Source organism: Loxodonta africana, chromosome 24 (genome assembly GCF_030014295.1).
Source record: "Loxodonta africana isolate mLoxAfr1 chromosome 24, mLoxAfr1.hap2, whole genome shotgun sequence".
Classification (NCBI taxonomy): domain Eukaryota; kingdom Metazoa; phylum Chordata; class Mammalia; order Proboscidea; family Elephantidae; genus Loxodonta; species Loxodonta africana.
Window position 1 is genome coordinate 58,494,485 of NC_087365.1, and position 25,182 is coordinate 58,519,666.

At 48.2% G+C, this 25,182-nt stretch overlaps 2 protein-coding genes across 4 annotated transcripts in view; one reads left to right on the forward strand and one right to left on the reverse strand.

Moving 5' to 3' along the window:
• On the forward strand, positions 1-20,350 carry NELFCD (negative elongation factor complex member C/D). Of its 3 annotated transcripts, none has more exons than XM_064276290.1 (15): positions 1-99; positions 11,040-11,158; positions 11,409-11,518; positions 12,305-12,414; positions 14,035-14,142; positions 14,636-14,788; positions 14,897-15,027; positions 15,845-16,010; positions 16,461-16,595; positions 17,024-17,163; positions 17,919-18,033; positions 18,398-18,493; positions 18,583-18,723; positions 19,054-19,183; positions 19,275-20,350. In XM_064276290.1, exons 1-15 carry the CDS (start codon positions 40-42, stop codon positions 19,307-19,309), a joined length of 1,749 nt encoding a protein of 582 aa, XP_064132360.1. In that variant the 5' UTR covers positions 1-39; the 3' UTR covers positions 19,310-20,350. The 3 variants fall into 3 exon arrangements, with proteins under 3 accessions (XP_064132360.1, XP_064132361.1, XP_010597773.3); XM_010599471.3 differs by having other exon boundaries at positions 5-99; positions 11,043-11,158; XM_064276291.1 differs by lacking the exon at positions 19,275-20,350 and having other exon boundaries at positions 18,583-19,170.
• Positions 19,805-25,182, reverse strand: part of CTSZ (cathepsin Z) — a 10,417-nt gene continuing 5,039 nt past the window's right edge. The window contains exons 3-6 of the mRNA XM_003419951.4: positions 24,305-24,484; positions 22,436-22,586; positions 21,261-21,423; positions 19,805-20,360 (exon numbers count right to left, since the gene is read on the reverse strand). Coding sequence (XP_003419999.2) covers positions 20,250-20,360; positions 21,261-21,423; positions 22,436-22,586; positions 24,305-24,484 — 605 coding nt within the window. The 3' untranslated portion in view covers positions 19,805-20,249. The remainder of the gene's footprint in view (positions 20,361-21,260; positions 21,424-22,435; positions 22,587-24,304; positions 24,485-25,182) is intronic.

The window sequence follows — 25,182 nt, forward strand, 5'->3', positions numbered from 1 at the left end:
CTCGCGAAGAGGGTGGCGGGGGCCGCGCCGGGAGCCATCATGGATGAGGACTACTTCGGAAACGCGGCCGAGTGGGGCGACGAGGCGGACGGCGGCCAGGTGAGGGGGGGCACCCCCCGACGAGGACTTCCGGTCTCCGTCGCCGGCGGGTCGGCCCGCGTGGTCACCGAGTGGTTCAAGCACAACCTGCCCCGCCCGGGAGACCGCGGCCCCGACCACACCCCCTACTCACACCCCCTCCGGCCGAATTGGTCCGGCTGCCCCCCGCACGCCGCTGTCCGCCCAAGGGCCCTTCGTTCCCTCACTTTACTATAGGGATGGGGGACCAAATGGGACCCACCCTGGCTTGCCGAGGAGGCCCGGGAGGTCCCTGACCGTTGGTGCCTCAGTTTCCCGTGCCCGGTGAGGGTCTGGGTCTCTGACTGGAGAGGTGCTGGTTACTCATGGGGACATGACCTGACCTATTGACCACTCACCTGGGGCCCGCGCACTTCTAGCCCCCAAGGCGGCTAGGCTACAAACTCCGGACGGTTAGGCTGGAAGCTGCACGGAACCAAACCCGTTGCCGTCGAGTGGATTCCGACTCATAGCGACCCTAAAGGACGGAGTAGAGGTGCTCCATGGGGTTTCCAAAGTGTGGCTGGTGGATCTGAACTGCTGACCTTTGGGTTCGCAGCCTAGCATGCCGCTCTTAACCGCTGTACCACCAGGGTCTCCAGAACCGCAGAGGTTCTTAAAATAATTTACTCTTTCAGAAAACTCCAAGTCAGCATCATGTGGGAAAAGTAGAGCTTTGGGCACTCTTGGAGCCCTGGTGGTGCAGTGGTTAAAAGCTTGGCTGGATACCAAAAGGTTGGCAGTTCGAATCCACCAGCCGCTCCGTGGAAACCCTCTAGGGCAGTTTTATTCTGTCCTGTAGGGTTGCTATGAGTGAGCATCGACTCCACGGCAACGGCTTTGGGTACTTTTACATGTGTGTTACTGTTTGTGAACTATAAGCTTTTCAGGGTTTGGGGCAGATTTAATTTATACTTTGGGCTAAATGGCTTTGAAAGGCTCTTCCAGCAGTGGCCTTCCAGGGTTTGGTGTGAGAACAGGGCAGCAACCGTTCTGCTCTTCCCTGAATATGTTGTTGGGTGCCCTCCAGTAGATTCCACTCATATACTCATAGTGGCCCCAGATGATAAAGTAGAGCCAGGCTGTGGGGTTTTCTAGACTATAATTTTTACGGGAGCAGATCACCAGGTATTATCTTCCTCAGAGCCACTGAGTGGGTTCGAACCACTGACCTTTTGGTTAGCAGCCAAATGCTTAACCATTGTGCCACCAGGGTCACCATCCCCTGAAGATAGGGGTTGGAAAGCATACAGCCTTATTCTAATGGTAAGACTCAGCTGAGTTCCATGTGTCAAGCTTCTTGGGCCCCTCACTTAGAGACGGTGATCCAGTCAGTCTGGAATGGAGCCTGGGAATTTGCCTTGTTCACATGAGTTTAAGATTAGTTACCTTTGGGAAATACAGGTAGTCCCTGACTTATGATGTACTCAAGTTAGGACCGTGCATCTTGTCATGAGTAATACGTACTACATACAGTGTTGCTGCATGTAATTTGGTGATGTCATTTTCATGCCAACCCCCAAAGACAAAGATTGGATTTATAAAGATACTGATAAAAGGCAATGATAATTTTTTAAAAAATGAAATATTCAATTTATGTCAGAACCGACTTATGATAGAGTCATTGGACCAGAACCCCATCATAAATTGGGGACTACCTGTACTGGGCTAATACTTTGAAGGAAGAAAGGATGAAATGGGGTTCACCTCATTGAAAGGGGATGGTGGTGAGAAGAGGGCACCACAGCCAAGGTACAAAGATAGAGGTGTATTTCTGGGACTGAAAAGTCCTGTGTGGTTAGTTGCCTTGTGGAGGCAGTGGCATGAGGTACGGTAGGGAACAGGTTCTGAAGGACCCCTGAAAGCTGCTGAAAAATGACATGTTGGAAAGTTAAGGGCAGGGGCGACACAAGTGGATTTGCATGTTGGATTGTTGTGCAGTGTTGGAAGATTACAGTGGTGTGGGTAAAGAGTCAGAGTTAGCTCATTGCGAGCCTGTGCTAGGTGCTTTCATGCATTATCTCACTCCACCCTCAAGTTTGGAGTTGGGTGTCACTTTGCACATTTTGTAAATGATGACAGTGAGGCACAAAGACTTGGTTATCTGCCCAAGGTCCCAGAACTCGTAAATAGGGGAGTGGGGCTCCAAACCCAGATCCTCTGTCTCCATTGCCACTTTTAACCCACTGCTGACCACCGAGATGGTCCAAATGAGAGAAACTTAGGGTCTTAGTGCTGGATTGGTGTTTGGGATATCCTGTTCAAAATATCATAGTACTTGTCACATTGAACCTTTGGGTCATAGAATGTTAGAACTGGGGTATGTCTTTAGGGTCATCTAGTCCAAAACCCAGAAAACCAAACCTGTTGTCGTGGAGTTGATTCTGACTCATAGCGACCCTATAGGACAGAGTAAAACTGCCCTATAGGATTTCCAAGGAGTGGCTGGTGGATTCAAATAGATGACCTTTTGACTAGCAGCTGGGCTCTTAACCACTGCACCACCAGGGCAGCAATGCCCTCATTTTAAAGACTGAACAGACAAGTTAGTTGCCCTAGCTTACCCAAGTGGGAATGGCAGAGCCAGGTCTGGGCCCCACTGATGGAGAACTTTAATCATGATTCTAATTTGGCTCAGTGATCCTAGTGGGCTGTCATTGATGAGAGGGATGGCCCAGATGTTCAGTTCACGTTCATTCTAACCGTGACTGCTTGGAGGAGCAAGAGAGTGTCAGGGGAGGTGACAGAGAAGGAGTGGCATGATCTGGATTTTGAAAGATAGTGATAGATCAGTCGTGTGTCAAATTCTGTGCAGTTGACTCCATGTTAGATGGCTTCTTGGAGGCAGGAAGATGTATAAAGAGACTGCTGTGAAGTTAAGCTCAGAAACCAAGAGCAACTGAAATGCAAGTAATTCAGTCTGGCTGCAGGTTGCGTATGGGGAGCAGCAAGAATGACACTGGACCAGTGAACAGTGGGAAGGACAAGGGTAAAGAGCTAGGATTTTTTTTTTCCTGAGGGAGATAGGAAACTTTAAGCAGGAAGAGTGGCATCAGATTTGTGGCTTCTGAAGATAACTGTGGCATCACCATGAAAGAAGATTGAAAGGAAGGCTGGAGGCCCTAGGGCACGGTTGCTACTGCTGCAGAAATGCAGAAGATGATCTGTGGAGGCAAATTTGGAGAAGGGGCCAAAGTGCGTGGATGTGTGGGAAGGAGAACTGATGGGTGTTCGTGACAAGATGTGGGGTGGGGAGAGGGAAGAACTAAGGACGGCGCCCAGGTTTCTGATTTGGAGTAGCAGGTATACGATGGGCTCCTTTACTGAAATAGGGACTCTAGGAAGAAGATCTGTTTTCAGGGACTAGATGATGTTGGTTTTGGATCTAATGAGTTTGGGGTACTAGCAGAACATTCAAATGGAATTGAGAACAGACTGTTGAGTATTTGATTCTGGAGCTTAGGAGAGAGACCTGGGGTAAATTCTAGGTTTATGAGCGGAGGGGGGGTGACATGACCCAAGAGAAGATGTGGTAATAGCAGCCGGAGAGTACAGACACGGAAGGATGAGCCTCTGGGTGAAGCCTCGCTCAAGGCTTCCCACCAGTGTGGTCTGGGAAGAGACTCCCAGTCTCCCCTTGAAGACATCATGTGCCATCTGCTCCCAAAGCACTACTTTCAGAATGTTAGTCTAGACCAGGAGCAGGCAAGCTTTTCTGAAAAGGACCAGAGTGTAAATATCTTAAGCCGTGCAGGTCTCTGTGGCAACTGCTCTTACTCTGCCATAGTAAAGGGGAAGCAGACGTTGTCACTGTTGTTGTTAGGCGCTTTCAAGTTGGTTTCGATTCACAGTGGCCCTGTGTACAACAGAACAAAACACTGCCAGGTCCTGCACCGTTTTCAGTCGCTGCAATGTTTGAGGCCATTGTTACAGCTGCTGTGTCAGTCCGTCTTGTTGAGGGTCTTCTTTTTTGCTGACTCTCCCAAGCATGATGTCCTCCTCCAGCCTCTGGTCCCTGCTGATAACATGTTTAAAATACGTGAGACAAAGTCATACCATCCTTGCTCCTAAGGAGCATCCTGGCTGTACTTCTTCCAAGACCGATTTGTTCATCCTTCGAGTAGTCCTTTTATATTCATTGTTCTCTTTATTGGTGTATAGGAATCCAGCTGATTTTCGTATGCCCCTATCTTTTATCTTATATCCTGCTCCTCTGCTGAATCTGTTTGTTATGGAGTCTTTGGGGTTTCTATGTATAGTATCATTTCATCTGCAAATAGGGACAGTTTTATTTTTTCATTACCATTTGGGTGCCGGTTATTTCTTTTCCTTGCCCTGTTGCTCTAGCTAGGACTTCCAGCACAGTGTTCAATAGGAGTGGTGGCAAAGGGCACCCTTGTCTTGTTCCTGTTCTCAAAGGGAATGTTTTCAGCCTCTCTACATTAAGAGCGATGTTTGCAGTTGGCTTTATATAGATGCCCTTTATTATGTGGAGTAATTTCCCTTCTGTACCTATTTTATTGAGAGTTTTTACCAGGAATGGGTATTGGACTTTGTCGAATACCTTTTCTGCATCGATTGAGATGATCATGTGGTTCTTTTGTTTTATTTATGTGGCGGATTATGTTGGTTTTCTAATGTTGAATCATCCTTGCATACCTGGTATGAATCCCACTTAGTCGTGGTGTATTATTCTTTTGATAAGATGCTGAATTCTGTTGGCTAGAATTTTGTTGAGAATTTTTGCATCTATATTCATGAGAGATACTGGTCTGTAATTTCTCTTTTTGTGGTGTCTTTGCCTGGTTTTGGCATCAGGGTTATGCTGGCTTCATAGAATGAATTTGGAAGTATCCCTTCCCTTTCTGTGTTCTGAAATAGTTTGAGTAATACTGGTGTAAGCTCTTTTCTGAATGTTTGATAGAATTCTCCAGTGAAGCCATCTGGGCCAGGGCTTTTTTTTGTTGTTGTTGGAATCTTTTTTTTTTTTTTTAATTACCTTTTTAATCTCTTCTTCTGTTACGGTCAGATTTTCAACTTCAGTTTGTGTTAGTTTGGGTAGGTAATGTGTTTCTAGAAATTTGTCCGTTTCCTCTAGGTTTTCAAATTTGTTGGAGTATAGTTTTTCATAGTACTGTGTTATGATCCTTTTTATTTCAGTTGGGCCTATTGTAATGTCCCCCATTTCATTTCTTATTTGGGTTATTTGCATCCTCTCCTGTTTTTCTTTTGTCAATTTGACCAGTGGTTTGTCGATTTTGTTGATACTTTCAGAGAACCAACTTTTGGTTTTGTTGATTCTTTCTATTGTTTTTCTAGTCTCTGTTTCATTTATTTCTGTTCTTATCTTTATTAGTTCCTTTCTTCTGATAGCTATGGGCTTCTTTTGCTGTTCTCTTTCTATTTGTTCCAGTTGTGTAGCTAATGTTTGGATTTTGTTCCTTCTTTTTTGATGTGTGCATCTCTTGCTATGTATAAATTGACCTCTGAGTACTACCTTTGCTGTGTCCCAAAGGTTTTTGGTATGATGTGTTTTCATTCTTGTTTGAGTCTAGGAAATCTTTTTATTCCGTCTTTGATTTCTTGTATTACCCAATGATTTTTAAGCAGGGTGTTGTTCAATTTCCATGTATTCGATTTTTGTTCCCTTGCTCTTTCTGTTGTTTAGTTTCTACTTTGATGGCATTGTGATCAGAGCATATACTTTGTATTATCTCAGTGTTTTGGATTTTCATGAAGGTTACTTTGTGGCCTAAGGATGTGGACTGTTCAGGAGAATGTTCCATGTGCATTGGACAAGAATGTATACTTTGCACCTGTTGGGTGGAGTGTTCTGCATATGTCTGTGAGGTCAAGTTGGCTGATTGTGGCCCTTAGATCTTCTGTATCTTTGTTGAGTTCATTTCTAGATGTTATGCCCTTTACGGAGAGCAGTGTGTTGAAGTCTCCAGCTGTTATTGTGGAGCTGTCAGTTTCTCTCTTCAGTGCTGTTAGAGTTTGTTTTCTGTATTCTGGAGCCCTGTCATTGGGTGCGTAGATGTTTATTATGGTTGTGTCTTCATGATGAATTGTCCCTTTAATCATTATATAATGCTCTTCTTTGTCTTTCATAGTGGATTTTGTTTTAAAGTTTATTTTATCTGAGATTCGTGTTGCCACTCCTGCCCTTTTTTCTATTTGCTTAATATATTTTTTCCATCCTTTGATTTTTAATAAATTTATCTTGTAGACAGTATGCTGATGAGTCCTGTTTTTTAAATCCATTGTATTACTCTGTCTTATGGTGGACGCATTTAGGCTGTTTGCATTCAGTGTAATTATTGATAGTTGTGAGTCTGTTGCTGTCGTTTTGTAGTGCCTTTTTTTTTTTTAATGTGGTGCTAACGTTTTCTTTGTTCCTCTTATTCTCCTGTGCTGAATTCCTTTTGTTTGTGGGTTTTTTTCCGTCATTTCTTTAGTTTTTGTAGATTTTGTGTTTAGTGGGACTTTGTTTTTCTTTATTTTGGTAAGTAGGTTTAATTTTCTTTGTGGTTACTTGAAATTTACCCTTATTTTTCAAAGTTTGAACCAGTTTTGTATTACTTGGTATCGCCTTGACTTCCTCTCCATTTGAAAGTTCTCTACCTACACTGTTTATTCCCTCTCTTATTGTTCTCACATTGTTGTCATTTACAGATTAACTTCTCTGGTTTTCTGTTGTAAATCTTTTAGTTTTGTTTTATCTTTGAGAGTTCATTACCTAGGTTGCTATCTGTCTGATGCGGTCTTGTGTCCTAGATTCAAGCTGTCGTCTGATGTCATTGGCTCTCTAACCAAAGAACTCCGTTTAATAATTCTTGTAAGTTTGTTTTGTTTTTTTCATATTCCCTTAATTTCTGCTTATCTGGAAATGACCTAATTTCACCATCATACTTGAACAAGTTTTGCAGGATACATCATTCTTGGTCAGCAGTTTTTTTCTTTCAAGGTTTTGTATATGTCATTCCATTGCCTTCTTGCCTGCGTGGTTTCTACGGAGTAAACAGAGCTTAGTCTTATTGTTTCCCTTCTGTATGTGACTTTTCATTTTTCTTGAGCTGCTCTCAGGATTCTTTCTTTGTCTTTGGTTTTGGCGAGTATGATTATGATATGCCTTGGTGATTTTCTTTTGGGGTCTCTCCTATATGGGGTTCATTGAGCTTCCTCCATGGTCAGCTTTTTATCTTTCATGATATTAGGGAGGTTTTCTGTCAGCAATCTTTCAGTGATCCTCTCTGTGGTTTCTGTTTTCTCCCCCTGTTCTGGAACTCCGAACACTTGTAAATTTTAGCTTTTGATTGTATCCCACATTGTTCTCAAGGTTTCTTCATTCTTTTCTGATTTTTCCTCAAAGTGATATCCAAGGGTTTATCTTCGATTTCACTTATCCTGTCTTTTATTGTTTCAAACTGCTCCTAAAACCTTCTGTGACACTGTCCATTTCTGAACTCTTGTTGTTTATCTTTGGGATTTCTAATTGCTGTTTTTATATGATTTCTAATTGTGAGTTTATTTTGACATTTTGTTCCTGTATTATTTTCCTGAATTCTTCCGTTGTTTTGTTTGTCTTTTCCATGATTTTGTCTGTATTTTCTATGATTCTATTTTTTCTTCATTTTTGTCTGTGTTTTCCTTCATCTCTTGTATCCCCTCGAATATTAGAGGTTTGAATTCCTTATCAGGTAGTTCCAGTGCCGTTTGTTCTACTGGAAGGCCATCTAGTGTTTTATTTTGGATGCCTACTGGAACCGTCCTGTCCTGTTTTTTCATATGTTTCAGTACTGTCTGCTGTCTTCGGGACGTTCGTTATTTTCTTTATTTATTGATTGTAGATTTGTTTCATCCTGCTCTTTTTGTTTTATTTGGTTATGTCTGAGCAGATGGGCTGGGCATTTGTTTTTACCTCATCTGTGTGTACAGTGCTTCTCACCACCTTGTCCAATGGGCAGGGCCAGTCGCTCAGCTATGGTGCAGCAGGGCAGGTCCAGTGGACGGGGAGGGTTTGGGATAGGTCGTTTGCAGCATGTACTGGGAACAATAGGGTGGGGCCTGGGGCCAGTGCGGGGCAGGTTCTGGTAGACTGTGCCTGTGCTGCTCTGGGATGTGATGCTCAGTGGACAGTGCAGATAGGCAGGAGGGAGTGGGAAGGATGTGATGTGTGGAGCTAAGTGGGTGTGGGAAAGAAGGTACAGAGAGACAAGAAACCAAGAAAAAAAAGATGACAGGTGGTTGGGAAAAAGGAAGACAGAGACAAGGAACTGAGGGGGAAAAAAAATGCCCCCAGGGAACCCACTGGGAGTGAGTCCCCAGCCGAGTGGCGCTGCACAGCCCATCAAGGAGCAGAGATAGCACATGGCGCCCGGTGTTCAGAAGGGTAGGAAGGAAGGTAGAGAGAGACAAGAAACGGAGAAACAAAGAAAAACCAAAAAGAAAAGAAATGCCCCCAGGGAGCCCACGGGTGTGGCAGTGCGGACCAGGGAAGTGGCTCCTCAGCCAGGTGGTGCTACGCAGGCTGTCAAGAAGGGGAGGAGATGGCACGTGGAGCCAGGTGTTTGAGAGAAAGGGAAGGAAGGAGGTGGGAGACAGAGATAAGAAGCCAAAAAAAAAAAAAAAAAGGCAACAAAAAAAAATGGCACTGAAGGATCTGAGTGTCTCCCCAGCTGAATGACCATGACCTGCTGGAAAGCCTCAGAGGCCAAGCAGGGGAAAGAAGGGTAGGAGGTGAGAAAGTGTGTATCCCTGGTTACCAGGTGCTCTGTCTCCTTCTGGAATCTCTGTGAAGCTGCCTTCCTATACTCTCTGTCTGCCATTCTTGGTGGCTGAGGGGTTCCAGGATGTCAAATCCATGCTGCGTTAGCTGATAAGGGACCTGCAGTTCCTATCTCTCCTCACTCTCTGTTCTGTGTCAGTTTCTTATTCCATTTGGTGCTTGGTTGAGTTCTTTATCCTTAGGTTTCCAGGATTGATGTTTGTCTCTGTTTTACATAGTTTTTTGGGTCCTTGCTGTGGAGGGACAGTGTGGTGCTTCTGTCTGTAGTGCCATGTTGGCTCTGCCCCCCAATCCATTCAGTATTCTTTGCCAACACCATAGTTCGGTCTTCCTTATTCATTGTCCAGCTTTTGCATGCATATGAGGTGGTTGAAAACACCATTGCTTGGGCCAGGTGCACCTTAGTCCTCAACGTGACATCTTTGCTTTTTAACACTTCAAAGAGGTCTTTTGCAGCAGATTTGCCCAGTGCAGTGTGTCGTTTGATTCCTTGTCTACTCCTTCCATGGGTGTTGGTTGTGAATGTAAGTACAATGAAATCCTCGACATGTTCGATCTTTTCTCCGTTCATCATGATGTTGCTTATTGGGCCAGCTGTGATGATTTAGACACTAGTAAGAGAATGTTTTTTTGTTGTTGTTGTTGTTTTTTTTAAGAGAATGGATGTGGCTGTGTTCCAGTAAAACTTTATTTACAAAAACTGGGGGTAGGGCTGGATTTGACCCTAGGCCGTAGTTTGCTGATCCCTGGCCCAGCTCTTAACTCCATTCTACTAGAGTAAGTCAGGTTTCTCTTACTAGCGTGTGAACTTTTTGGACAGACAAAGCTGTCTCATAGAGTTTTCTTGTGTTTCCTGGGGTGCTTGGTACAGAGCAGGTGCTCAAAAAGCATCTGCTTGTTAGAATGCCAGCATCAGAGCCGGACAGAACCTGGTGGATTTATAGATGAAGAAGCCTACCTGGCCCTTAGGTTCGGGGACTCGCCTAAGATTATTCAGTTGCCTATAAGCAGATTGGGACAAGAATCAGCCAGGCATGCTGAGTCAAGGCAAGCCAGCGATGTTTTGCTTTCTGATAGTAAACTTATGGCTGTGCCTTCAAGAATCACTTTGTAAGAATTTGATTACACATTGCTGTAATGTTAGTCCATTCTGACTCATAGTGACCCTATAGGACCCTATGGGACAGAGTAGAACTGCCCCATGGGGTTTCCAAGGCTGTAATCGTTACAGAAGCAGACTGCCACGTCTTTTTCCCATAGAGTGGCTGGTGGGTTCGAACTGCTGACCTTCCAGTTGGCAGCTGAGTGCTTAACCACTGCACCACCAAGGCTCCTTAAGAAGTTGATTAGAAAGTGTTAAAGTACATGTCTGAAATAATAGTAATGAGAACAATAGCTAACGTCTTTTGAGCTCTTACAAAATGTCATAGTATGCATAACACTGCCAAAATTTAGCTCACAGACTCCTCACAGCAGCCTAAAGGGAGTAGGTACTGTTGTTATGTGTTTGTTTAGCAGAGGAGGGAATGGATGTACAGAGAGGGAATGGATGCTGCTCCCAGCTTGCCCACTTGGAGTAATTCCAGAGGTATTTTCTTAGCCACTCAGTCCTTGCTCTGCCCACTTCATGAGATTGTTGTGAAAGACAGATAAGTAACGTGTGTGGAATACTTTAGGAACAGTGTTACACAGATTGAAGGTAAGATTAAGGAGCCCTGGTGGCACAATGGAAACCCTGGTAGCGTAGTGGTTAAGCGCTATGGCTGCTAACCAAAAGGTCAGCAGTTCGAATCTGCCAGGCGCCCCTTGGAAACCCTGTGGGGCAGTTCCGCTCTGTCCTGTAGGGTCGCTATGAGTCAGAATTGACTCGACAGCAGTGGGTTTTGGTTTGGTGGCACTGGCTGCTAACCAAAAGGTTGGTGGTTTGAACACACACTAGTGGCTCTGCTGGAGTAAAGACCTGGCAATCTGCTCCCTTAAAGATTATAGCCTAGGAAACCCTAAGGGGCAGTTCTCTGGCCTATAGGGTCGCTATGAGTCAGGATTAAATCTACAGCAGGCAACAACAGCAAGGTGAGGTTATTACATGATATTTATATTAACAAGAAATTGCATGGCTCATGGCATTTCCCAGCAGCAGGATGACGACTATGGAGAAGGAGAAGACGATGCAGAGGTGCAGCAGGAATGCCTGCATAAATTCTCTACCCGAGATTATATCATGGAACCTTCCATTTTTAACACTCTCAAGAGGTATGCGGGTATGCTTGTTTGTATTGGGAGGAAGGTCAGGGGGACGATTTAGGGAAAACTTTGTAACAGAGCCAGAAGAGAATATGTAAAAATAAAAGTAATGTGATATTGGGGTGCAGGGCATCTAGGGGGTTCTCCCTTTTAAAAACCTTAAGCACCCACCTGTCTCCCTCCCTGTCCCTCTTGTCAGCCAGCCTCATGCCCACCTGTGTTCACTGCAGTTTAATAGCTGCTCTCTTACTTTCTCTAGGTATTTTCAGGCAGGAGGGTCTCCAGAGAATGTTATCCAGCTCCTATCAGAGAACTACACCGCTGTGGCCCAGACAGTGAACCTGCTGGCCGAGTGGCTCATCCAGACAGGTGCTGGGGGGCCCCGCCCTCACTTGTCCCCCTTCCCACTTTTTAATAGACTGTTGGATCTTCGTAATGCTGATAAATTGGGAAGGCCTTCTCTGTTTCCCTGCTGTGTAAGACTTGTATACGTAGAGACTGAATTTCTTACCTGTCTTCCTTTGTCTGCTTGATTCTTATCTTGATTCAATAATTGAGGTTTAGAGAGCGCCTGCAAACTGATTCTCATTGAGCTGTTTTCCGTGATGTTGGAGAATTACAGGATTAGACAGTGGATGTTCAGTATGTCATTCTCAAGCAGTAAATGATGGATAGTTTAGGACCTGGGTACAATTATGGCTTTGACCTAATATGATCAAAGTAGAGCCTTACTGTAAAGCCACTGAGCAGGTACAGATGACATCACCGAGGCAAGGACTGCCTGGAAATGAGCCGGTTCACTGCTTTGCAAAACTGTCACACTTACTAGATACGAGGGGGCCGCTCCTGGCTGGCCTCTTCTCACCGCCTCTCTATGGGGGATATTTTTCCACCCTGTCACCTGCCTGTTTGGACCATTTGTCCTTAGCGAGATTTGAAGATGGCACTGTCTTTTCTGTGTAGACAAGGGTAGAGCATCCTGGGTCTTATCACTGAGGATAATGCGTACACATTCCCTTTTGTAAGCACTGCAAAGGCCTAAACAGAGGCAATGTTGTGACACTTGATTCACATACACAATTGTGACCCTTTTTCTGGAACAATGTGTGGAGTTGCGAGATGGCCGTTTTCCGTCTTGTTTGTACTTCCTCTCAGGTGTTGAGCCAGTGCAGGTTCAGGAGACTGTGGAGAATCACTTGAAGAGTTTACTCATCAAACATTTCGACCCCCGCAAAGCAGACTCTATTTTTACTGAAGAAGGCGAGGTGAGGAAAACCTTTACTTTTTCTAGTGCTAGTTCCTAGGTGTGGCGTGTTACATAGGTAATGGATGGCGTGGTACTGCCAGCAGGGTGGGAGACAGAAGCTGAACCTGGTCGGATTGGCCCTTCCCTCACGGTGGTCAGGAAGTGAGAGGCCCGCATGCAGAGGTGGGCTGGAGGAGCAGCAGGGTCACTGTCCTGTCTCCTGCTGACTCGAGGGTACGGGCTCAGTGAGGGTCATTCTGAGAAGCAGGTGTAAGATGGGCAAGAGGTTATTGAGGAGACACCTGTGAGGGCAAGTGGGGAGGGGCTGGCAGAGGCCAGAGTTGCTTTCAGACAGTGCTGCAGGTCTGTCCCAGGAAGGCGATGGGAGGGAAGGAAGGTGGGTGGGTGGAAAAGGTCTTAGATGCAGTGCAGTCCTAGGACAGGTGAGCAGGGCAGTGGGGGTCTTCACGTCACAGCCGCCCATCTCAGGACTCCGCGTCTCAGAGGAATAGGCCTGCCTTTCAGAGGAACAGGCCTGCCTCAGTGTCCCTGCTGTGCTCGGTCAGTGGCAGGGAGCAGCCCATGGAAGCCTGGCCTTGGCAGAGGTGGGACAGTGGGTTCAGAGTGCTGCCCTGGTCCAGGCACACGGTGGGGGGTTGAGAGAGACGTTTTCATCACTGTCACATGTGTTGATGGGAAAATCACCTGCACTATTTGAATTACCCTTTTCTCATGGAATATGTGTCCGGTTACCTCTGTGAACAACAGCGTCCTTTGCCATGAGACCAGAACTGGATGGTCCCTAGCTACCATTACTGACCGTTTTGATCAAAGATTCTATAGAAGATCAAAATGGGGAAATTATAGAACAGAATTTCAGAGTCTTATGGAATCCAGACTTTCTGGAGCCATGGGGGCTGGATGAACCCCTGAAACGATTGTTCTAAGGTAATCTCTAAACCTTAAACCAAAAATATCCCCTGAAGTCTTCTTAAAACCATACAAAATTTAGCTTAATTAGTGAAAAAAAGGCTGCCTCTAGCATTGTGCTCTTTTAAGAATTATCTATATGGGATTAAATTGACAACAAGAACTGGAAAAATAGGAAGCTTAGCGGGCAATGAGCTTATGTTATTGGGTGAGGAACAATTTGGAAAAGGAGAGAGAATGGTTGTGCAATTTGAAGAATGTAATCATTGGTCACAGAATTGTACACGTAGGAATTGTTGAATTGGTGTATGTTCTGCTGTGTATATTTTCAACAACAAATAAATTTAAAAAATTAAAAAATTACCCTTTTCTCTTTGGCCAAGGGCGTACAGCTGGTTGTGGGTGAGCTCTCTGTGTGTGGTGTGCCCCCACTGTGTGCAGGCTACTTGGGACTCTGGAATACTCCTAGAAGCATCTCTCAGTCCCACTTGTGTTGAGTCAGATCTTCTGAAAGCTGTGAGGGGCGTTCGGGCACTCTAGCTCTGCCACTCAGCTAACTTGCAGCCATGACCAGCTCTGGGGTCTCCAGGGACAGAGCTGGAGGCTCCGGGGGGGCCCTTCCACCTGCCATATCCGCTGGTTGTTGATACAATGTTGTCTTCAGCTCAGCAAAGCGAGGGCTCTGCTCTTACTGTGTGTTTGTTGGCAGACCCCAGCATGGCTTGAACAGATGATCGCACACACCACGTGGAGAGATCTCTTCTACAAGCTGGCAGAAGCCCATCCCGACTGTTTGATGCTCAACTTCACGGTGAAGGTGGGACACACGCTGGGCTTGGAGAAGAGATGACAGTGTTTGTGAGCAAGGGTGATTTTTGGTTGGTTGGTGTTTTTTCCTTTGAAGTATATTTGCATCTTGGTAACAGTCTTCACCACTTATCTTCGGAAGCCTTAAATTTGAGAAAGGCAAGGCATAGAATTTGTGCCTGTGTTTTTGGCTCAACGTTGACTGTGCTTTAGGATTTGGCAGGTACGTAGCGATGGAGGGATTTGTGTTCTGAGAGGACCCTTTGAAGAGTGCCAGGTCTGGCCCCTCCATCTCACACAGGAAGAAACCAAGAGAGGAATGGCTAGACTGGGTCACTCGTCCATTGAGTGGGAACCAGGCTCAGAATAAAAGCTTTGAGGCCCCTGGAGCGGTACTTGCTGGCTCTCCCTCACCACAAACACTGATGACAGGCCAGCTTTCTGTGGACTCTGTGGTCCCTGCACATTGGCGCTTTGTCTGACTTCTTCTCTCTGGGCCGTAGCTCATTTCTGATGCAGGATACCAAGGGGAGATCACCAGCGTGTCCACAGCTTGCCAGCAGTTAGAAGTGTTTTCCAGGGTGCTCCGTACCTCTCTAGCTACAATTTTAGATGGAGGAGAAGAAAACCTGGAAAAAAATCTCCCTGAGTTTGCTGTGAGTTCTTTACCTTCCATGAGGAAGCTGGTTGGGAGATGCAGTCTTGTCTTTGCCTGTCAGCGCTGCCACGGGGCGACCCAAAGCCTCTCTCCCTGTGTTTTTCAGAAGATGGTGTGTCACGGGGAGCACACCTACCTGTTTGCCCAGGCCATGATGTCCGTGCTGGCCCAGGAGGAGCAGGGCGGCTCAGCCGTGCGCAGGATCGCCCAGGAGGTCCAGCGCTTTGCCCAGGAGAAGTAAGAGTGGCGCTTCTGCCCACCTGTCCCTCCCTTGTGCTCCCCAAGGAGCTCCCCACTGCCCAAACGTCTGGGGCCTCCTGTGCTGACAAGGGAAGTGGACTTCCTTTTATCCAGTAGATCTGGGAGAGTCAGGCTAATTTTAAATACTTGTGGAGAGCTTGCTCGTTAGCGTGTTGCTTTGGTGAACCTTTTGTTAGGGTGCTCGATTATTCTTCAGTTCATTGGATTCAGGAATCTCTAGTTTCATATAGGGATTCATCAATAGGAAATAACAACAGTTCTTAAATAATTATTCAGTAATCTGATATATTGTGGTTCAAACCTTACAGAACAAAATTAGCTCTTGGTAGTTTTGTTTTCTAATCCTGTTGTTGTTGGGTGCCGTTAAGTTGATTCCCACTCATAGTGACTCCATCTGACAGTAGAACTGCCCCATACGCTTTCCTAGGCTGTAGTCTTTACAGGAGCGTATCGCTAGGTCTTTCTCCCTCGGGGCCATGGGGTGGTTTGAACTGCTAACTTTCAGTTAGCTGCTGAGCGCTTAACCGTTGTGTCACCAGGACTCCTTTTTCTACTACTAATGGAGTCTTAAGTTATTTAAAAAGTGTGTGGTTCCTTCGATCAAGTCTGCAAGCTCTGTTTGAATCGTTCTTTCCCAGTTGGCCCTAAATGTTGTTTTATGGGTCAGCTAGTCAGTATACCAGCAGGCGACAGAAACACAAACAACAAACAGACCTTGGCAATTCAAGTACAAAGTACAGAAAAGAAAAGGGAAAATTTCCTTCATTCGTAACGGTGTCTGTGACCATCTCAGGGGCCACGACGCGAGTCAGATCACACTGGCCTTAGGCACGGCCGCTTCCTACCCCCGTGCGTGCCAGGCTCTGGGAGCAATGCTGTCCAAAGGTGCCCTGAACCCTGCCGACATCACGGTCCTGTTCAAGATGTTTACAAGCATGGACCCACCTCCTGTGGAGCTAGTAAGTTGTCTCTCTCTCTCTCTCTGTCTTTATTGTGGTAAGTGCCATTACTGTTCAGTGATGTTAATCGTGTCCACCACATTGTTCAGCCATCACCATGAGCTGCTCCTGAGTTTTTCCATCACCCTTAATAGAAGCTCAGTGCCCCCTAAGTATCCTGTCTTCCTTCCCCCAAGTTGTTCCTCATTTTAATAAATGATAACAATTGTTATCGCTGGAAGGCTTGTTTTGGAACATCCACGCTTCTCTAGTTCTCTCTGTCACTGAGTGCAGTTCCTGTTAAAACGCTGCTGTTGTTTCCTGGCTACCTCCCCATCACACTTTCAGCCCTCAGCCATGTTTGAGAGCACTACCAAGGCCGTCCGTCCGTCTGTTGTTCATAAGTGCACATGGACTCACCTGCCGTCTCTGTCCCAGATCCCTTTAAAGGAGCTGTTTGTGTCTCTGCAGATCCGGGTGCCGGCCTTCCTGGACCTGTTCATGCAGTCACTATTTAAACCTGGGGCCAGGATCAACCAGGACCACAAACACAAGTACATCCACATACTGGCCTATGCAGCAAGCGTGGTGGAGACCTGGAAGAAGGTACGAGCGGTGTGGAGAGTTCCGGGACTTTCAGGGAGATAAATGTCCTGCTCTGCTTTGGTGGTATATGGGAATTTGGGCTGCAAGAAATCTTGAGACGATCTAGTGTTATTTCTGTTGTTTGTTCATGGAATAGTCAAAGTGCTAAACATCTTAAGGAAAATGTGTGCAGTATCTCTAATACTTCCGCAAACTGTAATGTGAAGTGTGACTAAAGAAATGAACCGATTTTGTAAGCCACAGCCAAACACCCATCTTACTGGGTGCTCATTCCTATACCCTGTGGGACTGTGACGTTTGACCATTCAGTTAACTCCTAGCATCAGAGGCAGGGAGGTGGGTTTGCAGAGAGAGGGGCCAATCCCCAATAACTGGATTGTAGGGTCTGCTCTGCCTGGGTTGTCCGTCGACTTCTGTGTGTGTTTCAGAACAAGCGAGTCAGCATCAATAAAGATGAGCTGAAGTCAACATCGAAAGCTGTTGAAACTGTTCACAACTTATGTTGCAATGAGAACAAAGGGGCCTCTGAACTGGTGGCAGAGCTGAGCACACTGTATCAGTGTATCCGGTGAGCAGAGGACACCCTTATCCTTTGGGGAGAAGGTGGCTTGAATTTTCATAGTGAAAGCTCAAAAAAAAAAAAACTAAAGCTTCAGAGATACTTACTCCTTTTACTTGGTTTTTACATTTCAAAAGTATGTAGAGAACTGTGAACAGTTTTAGCAGCATGAGTAATTTTCAGGTGTTTACTTGCTAGAAGGACATTCAGTAAACCCTCACAAATTGGACTCAGTAAGTAAAAGGAAGACCAGCCAGAGTTAGGAAGATTAATTCGAAGAAAGAGGATTGTTCATGGTAAAAGTTCGACCAACAAAGCACTGCTGAGCTAGGATGACTTGTGACGCTTCCAGTTATGTCTGTAGGCGTTCCCCAGAAACGCCGGGGCACGTCCTCTCAGCTGTCTGAACCTTCCTCCTATTTATTTATACTCTGGACCGAGAAAATAAAGGTAAACTTCAGCCGGGTCCCCCAGGTCAGCTGCGTGTGTCGCATTAATCTGTTCCTTTCAAGCCGATGAAGTGGTTGCAGGTGAACAGAGAGTTGAATTCAGGTTCTTGCACCGCACGGTTGAGGGAACACGCATGTCATCTGACTCTCCCCTGGTTGGCTCCCCACTGGAAAGCCAGAGCGAAGAGTGAATTGTCAGAGCAGCTTGGGGGCGTGTGTTTGTGTCATACCCTTCCTACCCCTCAGGGCTTTTCTAGCATGTGTTGGTGTTTAAGTATTTGTTTAAAGGAAGCATTCTCCCTGGTTCACGTGTAGGTTTCCTGTGGTGGCAATGGGTGTCCTGAAGTGGGTAGATTGGACCGTCTCAGAACCACGGTACTTTCAGCTGCAGACTGACCACACCCCAGTCCACCTGGCATTACTGGATGAGGTAGGCGCGGTGGAGGGGCACTCCCACTGCCGGTGTATCTGTGCTGTGCTTTTCAGCCTGGTACTGCAGTGTCGTCATTCTGTGACTCAGAAGATGTCCTCTGCAAAGCTAGTCATTTCCATCCTAAATGAGGATTTTCCTCTTAAAGAACTAGTTTCACTGAGTCTGTAGGTGTCTCGTTGTTCACTGAGTGTTACTGCAAGGATGAGGAATGGCCTGGAGGCTGACCAGTCCCGGGCTGGGGTGGCAGGGCCGTCCTTGTCAGCAGTGGTGGCGGTAACAGTGACAGCTGCTCTCTGCGCTGAGTTGAGCGTGGGCCCATAGTGCGGCCACCTGCTCAGGGAGGCTTCCGGCCTATTTGCAGATCAGCACCTGCCACCAGCTCCTGCACCCCCAGGTCCTGCAGCTACTGGTCAAGCTCTTTGAGACCGAGCACTCGCAGCTGGATGTGATGGAGCAGGTGAGCCGGTGACTGCTGGGGCTTCTCGTGGGGACTGAGACGGGAGGCAGGGTCCCCTTCTAACAGGCTCCCCTGCCCCACGCCTATAGCTGGAGTTGAAGAAGACCCTGCTGGACAGGATGGTTCACCTGCTGAGTCGAGGCTATGTACTTCCTGTGGTCAGTTACATCCGAAAGTGCCTGGAGAAGCTGGACACTGACATTTCCCTCATTCGTTATTTTGTCACTGAGGTCAGCAGTACACCATCTGTCTCATGCTTTGTACCATTTACTCTGGTGCTGCTCTTTCGCATCTAACAGAGTTGTGCTTTCCGATAACCGTGGGGACAACAATGAGACCCATTTACCCAGCACCCCCACCTCCCGGGAGCTGTAGCACGTGCTTTTACCTACATTGCCACCCTGGGGTCTTAATGCTCGAGGCTGGTATTGCCACCAGGACAGCCAGAGAAAGGCAGGCGGGTGATATCCTCCCCAGCGGCTGCCATCTCCTCAGTGTGTCTGTGCGGTGCCTGCACGTCCTGCTGAGGAAAAGGAGCAGCCCAGCGCTTTCCCTCCTAGGTGCTGGATGTCATCGCCCCCCCGTACACCTCTGACTTTGTGCAGCTCTTCCTCCCCATCCTGGAGAACGACAGCATTGCAGGCACCATTAAAACGGAAGGCGAGCACGACCCTGTCACGGAATTCATTGGTGAGGTGGCATGAGTGTGCCTTCACTGCGATACGAAATGCCGTTTGTACCTCCTGTTTCCAACCCAGTGACTGTTTCCCTTCTGTTAAAGCTCACTGCAAATCTAACTTCATCATGGTGAACTGAGAGCAGCCGCCAGAGCTGAAGCAGAACCTTCCAGAACATCTGCGGAAAAACCCTTCCGAGAAACTTGTTTGGAGTGGCTGGATCAGCACCTTGGAAATGGACCCTGGTGGGAGGGAAACGGCTGTCAAGGATGCCCCCTTCTCGGCTGCGCACCCAGTGCCGGCCCTTCACCCTGTTAGCAGTGTCATTTCCCTGGTGTGCTGGGTTCTTGTTCCTCTCGGGATGACTCCATTCTCGGGTCCGGGGAGGGGAGGAGCTCAGAAACCGAGATACTGATTGCTTCACTTGTGAGAACAGGTGTCAAAATGAACTGTCTTCAAAGCTGACTTTTAAATTTTCTCAAAGGAAGCAAATTAGTGAATTGATATTTTATTGAAATTGCTGTTGGTAAATTAAAGCAAATTTTTAAAAAACAGCCTTTCTGCTGGGTTGAAAGGCGTCAATTCTGCTGTTAACATTGCGGTTCTGTATAAATAAGGCACACTCAGGCTCAGCTCTTGTGTAGAGTCTTGTATTTTATTCGTCACTTGGGCAATTAGAAGTTACTACCCCTCTCTCCATTGATTCCAAGGCAACAAGAACTGGTGACAAATCTGAATTACTTTACAGCGCAAATGCCACGTTACACACCACAGTTGCCAGATAGAAAATTGCAAAGCCATCTGTTGAAGAAAACTGAGGTCAAATAAGCTAATGTCTTTGCAGACCCCCTCCCCCCCGCCCCTCCTGCAGGGGCTAGGTCCTTCTGCCTGAGACTGAGGAACACTGTCAGCTACGTGGTGCTGGCCATACTCGGTCAGTATCCATACATTTGATACTGGGTCACCCCAGTTCCTTCACACCAGGCAGCCCCAGCCTGCTGTGCATGATAGGTCCCCCCTCCTCCCCAGTTACATTCATGGTCCCCTTCCTTAACAAGCTAGTTTTCCAGAGAGCTGCCTTAGACGATGGGGTCCCCGAAAGTGCAGGACTTCTCCAAGGCAAGGTTGTAATGGTCGCCCTTCCCGCCTTTGTAGGTGCTGGTGACAATCCGCATCCAGCCTCTCTCACCCTGTAAGGAACAGCAGGGCTGTTGGTCACCTCCCCACGCCTCCCCTGACAAACCCCTTCAGCTCCTAACATAGGTGGAAGTTTCTATTTGCCTCCCTTATGCAGATCTAAACCACCTGCTCCGCTGCCTCTTCAGCCTTTCCCATGACCCTGAGCCAGAAATATCTTTTGTGAAATATTTTACTTGGCTAATATTTAACAGGAGGGGTACGTGGCCCTGTATGCCAAAAGCTAATTAATGTGACAAAACATGTTGACTTTCTTAGACCAGATGACTTATCTACCTATTAACACCCCGCTCAAAGCCACTCAACGCACAGGATTGGCATTTTGTCTCTCCCACGTTAATCACTCCCCGTTCACAGTACGCGCGTCTGTGCCCAACACTGTTCACGGTTACTGCCAGGCCTTAGAAATGCCACTCTGACAGCTAATTATCTCCCCTGGGCATGGGACCCAACTCAAAAGTGTTTTTGAAAAAACTATTTGACATAGGAGTCTGAAACCATGACAGGAAAAAGGAGGAGTGGTTGTGAAAGAATAGACTGACATCCCTAAAGCTGTGATTCTTGTTCGGGGGTGTTTTGCCTCCCAGGGAGACATTTGGCAAAATCTGGAAATGTTTTTGGTGTCATAATGGGGAGTGAGATGGGGGGACAAGGACTACTGACGTCCAGCAGTGGAGGCCTGGGATGGTGTTAAACCCTCTTCAGTGCACAGGACAGCCCCCAACGGGAGTAGCCAACCCAAAGCTTAACTAGTGCCGTGGTCGAGAGACCCCCATGCTAGAGCAGACACCCCGGTGCTCAGTGCTGCAGTCAGCCACAGGCCAGCAGAGCCCCTGAAGTGAGCACCGGAATCCCTTTCTAGGTGTGTGCTTAAGAAAGTGAGAACAGCTTACCCATGGTTCACCCCACGAATTGCGGACGATCCAGTATTCAGTCCCGTTGCTGACACCCCACCCAGCCACCGAGACAATGTGGTTTATGAAGGCCGCCTCGTTGTACTCCGCATAGATGCCGCCAGTGTACTTATCCATGCTTTCTGTCGCCATGATCCCGCAGCTGAGAGCAAGCAGTTCAAAAAGTACCACTTTAAAGACATGGCCATTGTTAGATGTGATCTGATCCTGTCATTTGTCAGTCCAGTTCAGGTCACATATCAGATGATTCGGGATAAACTTCTCCTATTTTATTTGCTTAGCATCTTTGCTACTGAAACAATACCACTAAATAGTTCCATAGCACTTGGTATACCTCTGGACCCTTTTTCACATATGTACATGTTGTTAGGTGCCACCGAGTGGATTCTGACTCATTGGAACCCCATGTGACAGGGCAGAACTGCCCCACAAGGTTTACTAGATTGTAATCTTTATGGAGGCGGCCTGGTGGCACAGTGGTTAAGGGCTTGGCCGGTAACCGAAAGGTCGGCGGCTCGAACCCACCAGCAGCTCCATGGGAAAAAGATGTGGCACTCTGCTTCTGTAAAGATTACAGCCTTGGAAACCCTATTAGGTAGTTATCTGATCTATAGAATTACTATCAGTTGGAATTGATCGGAAGGCAAGGGGTTAATCTTTATGGGAGCAGATCGCCAGGTCTTTTGTCCTGCAGAGCCACTGGGTGGGCTCAAACCACCACCCTCCCAGTTAGCAGCCAGTTGAGTTGCTCACCAGGGCTCCAAATTTATACATATATGTATATATACAGGAGCCCTGGTGGTGTAGTAGTTGAGAACTCAGCTGCTAACCAGAAGGTCGGCAGTTCGAATGCACTAGCTGCTCCTTGGAAACACTATGGGGTAGTTCTACTCGGTCCTCTAGGGTCACTCTGAGTGAGAATCGACTTGATGGCACAGGGTTGGATTTGGTTTAGTATGGTATATATGTAGATACAGTCTTAAGCTCACCATAATCCTATGAGGGGCGGAATCATTAGTTTAATTCTACTTAAAAGAAAAGAGCTGAGACATGAAGCCCTGTGGCAGCCGTGTGGCAAGACTGAGGAGCAAGCCTGGCCTGTGGCAGAGAAGAGGTGACCTGCCCCGGCCAGCCGCCAGGCCTCCAGCACCTACCTGATGGGGCCGTTAGCGAAGATTTCTGCCATCATCTTCTCCCGCCCGGAGAGGGAGCCGTAGTCGCCGACCTTCCAGAGGGTGTAGTTCTGGATGACATGGCACACTTTGAATTCTGTGCATGTGCCACACTGGTTAAACTTGTCACACTCTGCAGGGGGAGAGGCAAGGCATCAGCCAGGGCCCCAGCCCCCCCCCCCCCCAAACACTGTCCCCCTCTCTAATTTAGCCTCTCGTTCATGAGCTAATAACAGAAATCATCTTGGTATCAGGTGCTGTCTAATGCTTTCCGTTCAGCCGAGAAGGAGTTAGGAAAACGTCCTTCCCCAGGCATTGGTGGAAAAGACAATTGCTAATCAGCACGCAGTAGGCATTCAACAGTTAGCCTTTTTCTTGTCCTTTAAAGACCTTTTCACACTTTATAGCTGAAAATTAAGCGTAATCAAGTTATTAGCACATAAGATGTTTCTATTGCTGGCTAGCGAATAAATAGGATAATACATTTGAAAAAGAAATAAGCCTCTTTTGTTATTCTGGTTTAAGGAGGCATTAAGAATTAAGGGAAAAAAAAGTCTCAGGCTGTGAGGCACTCCCCCTCCACCCCACGTGATTCCCCACCCCGCAGGTCTGCCACCTCTTCTGTCACTGTCACACAACTGTCCCCCTCCCCTGGAGACAGTACCCTCCTTGAGGATGAAACTGTTGGGTTAACTGTCCCTTGGACACTAATGCCTGAGTCCCAGCACAACCAGAAGCAGTGGGCGGGTGGCCACATTGCCAGTGCAAAGACAAAAACCAAAACCAAACCCGTTGCCTGTCAATTCCAACTAATAGCGACCCTATAGGACAGAGTAGAACTACCCCATAGGATTTCCAAGGAGTGTCTGGTGGATTCGAACTGCCAGCCTTTTGGTTAGCTGCCATAGCTCTTAACCACTATGCCACCAGGGTTTCCAGGTCTGCTTACTGCAAACCCTCAGCTCCTGCGCGTCCCACTTGTTCTGTCATGTGAGGGGAGACCAGGGGGGCCAGCCTCTGCTGGGTTAAGACCGGCCTGTGCTGGATAAGACCAGTTCAGGTAGAGCCGGGCAGAGCGGACCCAGCCCCAGGGACCAGCCTGCCTGCCCTCCACCAAAGGACTCACCCAACCAGCCTGGGAGAATTCCTGCTGGGTAACAAGGTCTGGGAGGCAAGGCAGGGGTGCCCGTGGGTGTGGTTCAGAGGGCACAGCCGGGAGCAAACTCTTATGGATGAGGAGGCCGGGGTGGGGGTGGCAGGAGGGCATCCAGGGCTCCTGTGCCTTCTCACCAGCTCCCCAGCTCCCCAGCTTGGCTGTGAGGGAGTTCTGACAGATTTGGGGCATGACCGTTTCCTTGCATTTTTAAGGAGCAGCCTGAGGGGAAGGCACCAACTATAGCAGTCTGGGCCAGTGGGGGCTGCTCCTCCCCACCCCCAGCCCATACACACCTGGGTGCCCAGCCTAGAGGCGCCGGGGAACCAGGCCCAGGCTGGTTCCAGTGCTGCTGGCTTCCAGCTCCAGGGCGCCTGCCTGCTGGCTCTCTCCTCCCCCAGGCCACTGCACCCTACGAGCTCCGTCAGAGGCCCCCCAACACCACCCAGCACCAGCCAAACGCCAGCATGGCAGAGTCCTGACACAGTTTCCAGGTGCCTCCACCTTCTGTCCCCCATGGGGACAGAAGGTCGTGGCACACTATGAGACATGGAGGCTGGGGGCTCCAAGCCTCCCTGCCAGGCCCTCACCTCTGTCTGGCCCCTCTCCGTATCCCAGAAGCAGGGCCCAGCCATCTGGTCCTGCTTTTGCTGTCCCTGCACTGCCCCTGGGGAGGGTGTGGAGGTGGGGGGGCCTACCCTGGTCCTTGGCCTGGTAGTTGTTGCAGGTCTCGTCGGGGATGCCATGATTGTGGGCATAGGCCCACACCAACAGGTGGTCGCCGCCCTCGCAGGAGCCTGCATTGCCGCAGTCAATGACGTTCTGCACAGACAGCAGGGTGGACGGCCACGCGCCCTTTCTCTTGATGTTGATCCGGTCTACAGGGACGGGGCGGGGTCAGGCCAGGCGGCATCCACTCCCACCCGTTGGCCTGGCCCACCACCCCCTCCCTGTGATCCCCGTGCCTCCATGGCCTCTTTGCCGCCAGAGCCCTTTCCAAGTAGACACAGCAGCTCTGACTGACCTCCCCCACTCCAAGGCTGTGTCCTCCTACCTGACTGTAAGCACCATGAGGGCAGGCACCCTGTCCTGGTATCTACAGGGTCCCCAGCACCTTGCCTGCAAGATGGCAGTAAATGCAGGATTACCAGAAGATGACACAGGCTCTGCCCTCGTGGCCCACATGGGGAGAGGGCGGTACAGGAACCCTGGCTTGGGGGCCTGTCTTGTCCAAGAGGAAGGGAAGGCTGGCAGCCCCACCCGAGGGCCCAGCGCCCACAGCTGCCTCGTGCCCAGGCCGCAGCACTGGGGGTGCAAGGGTTCTGTCCCTCACTGCCCGCAGGCCTGGCTCACACATCCCCGGGGGCAGCTGGGGCCACAGGGGGCACCACCGCCCCACACCGGGCCCCACACTGCTGGCCAGTCTGTTTCCGTCTCCACGCACAAATCCAAGAGGTAGATCCACAGCCCCACTGGACAACGGCACCTGGGTTCCCTGGCCACCTTGCTGTCCCCCTCTCACAAGACAATGAGCTCCCAATCACCCCGCCTCAGCTGCTTCCCCTCATCTCATATT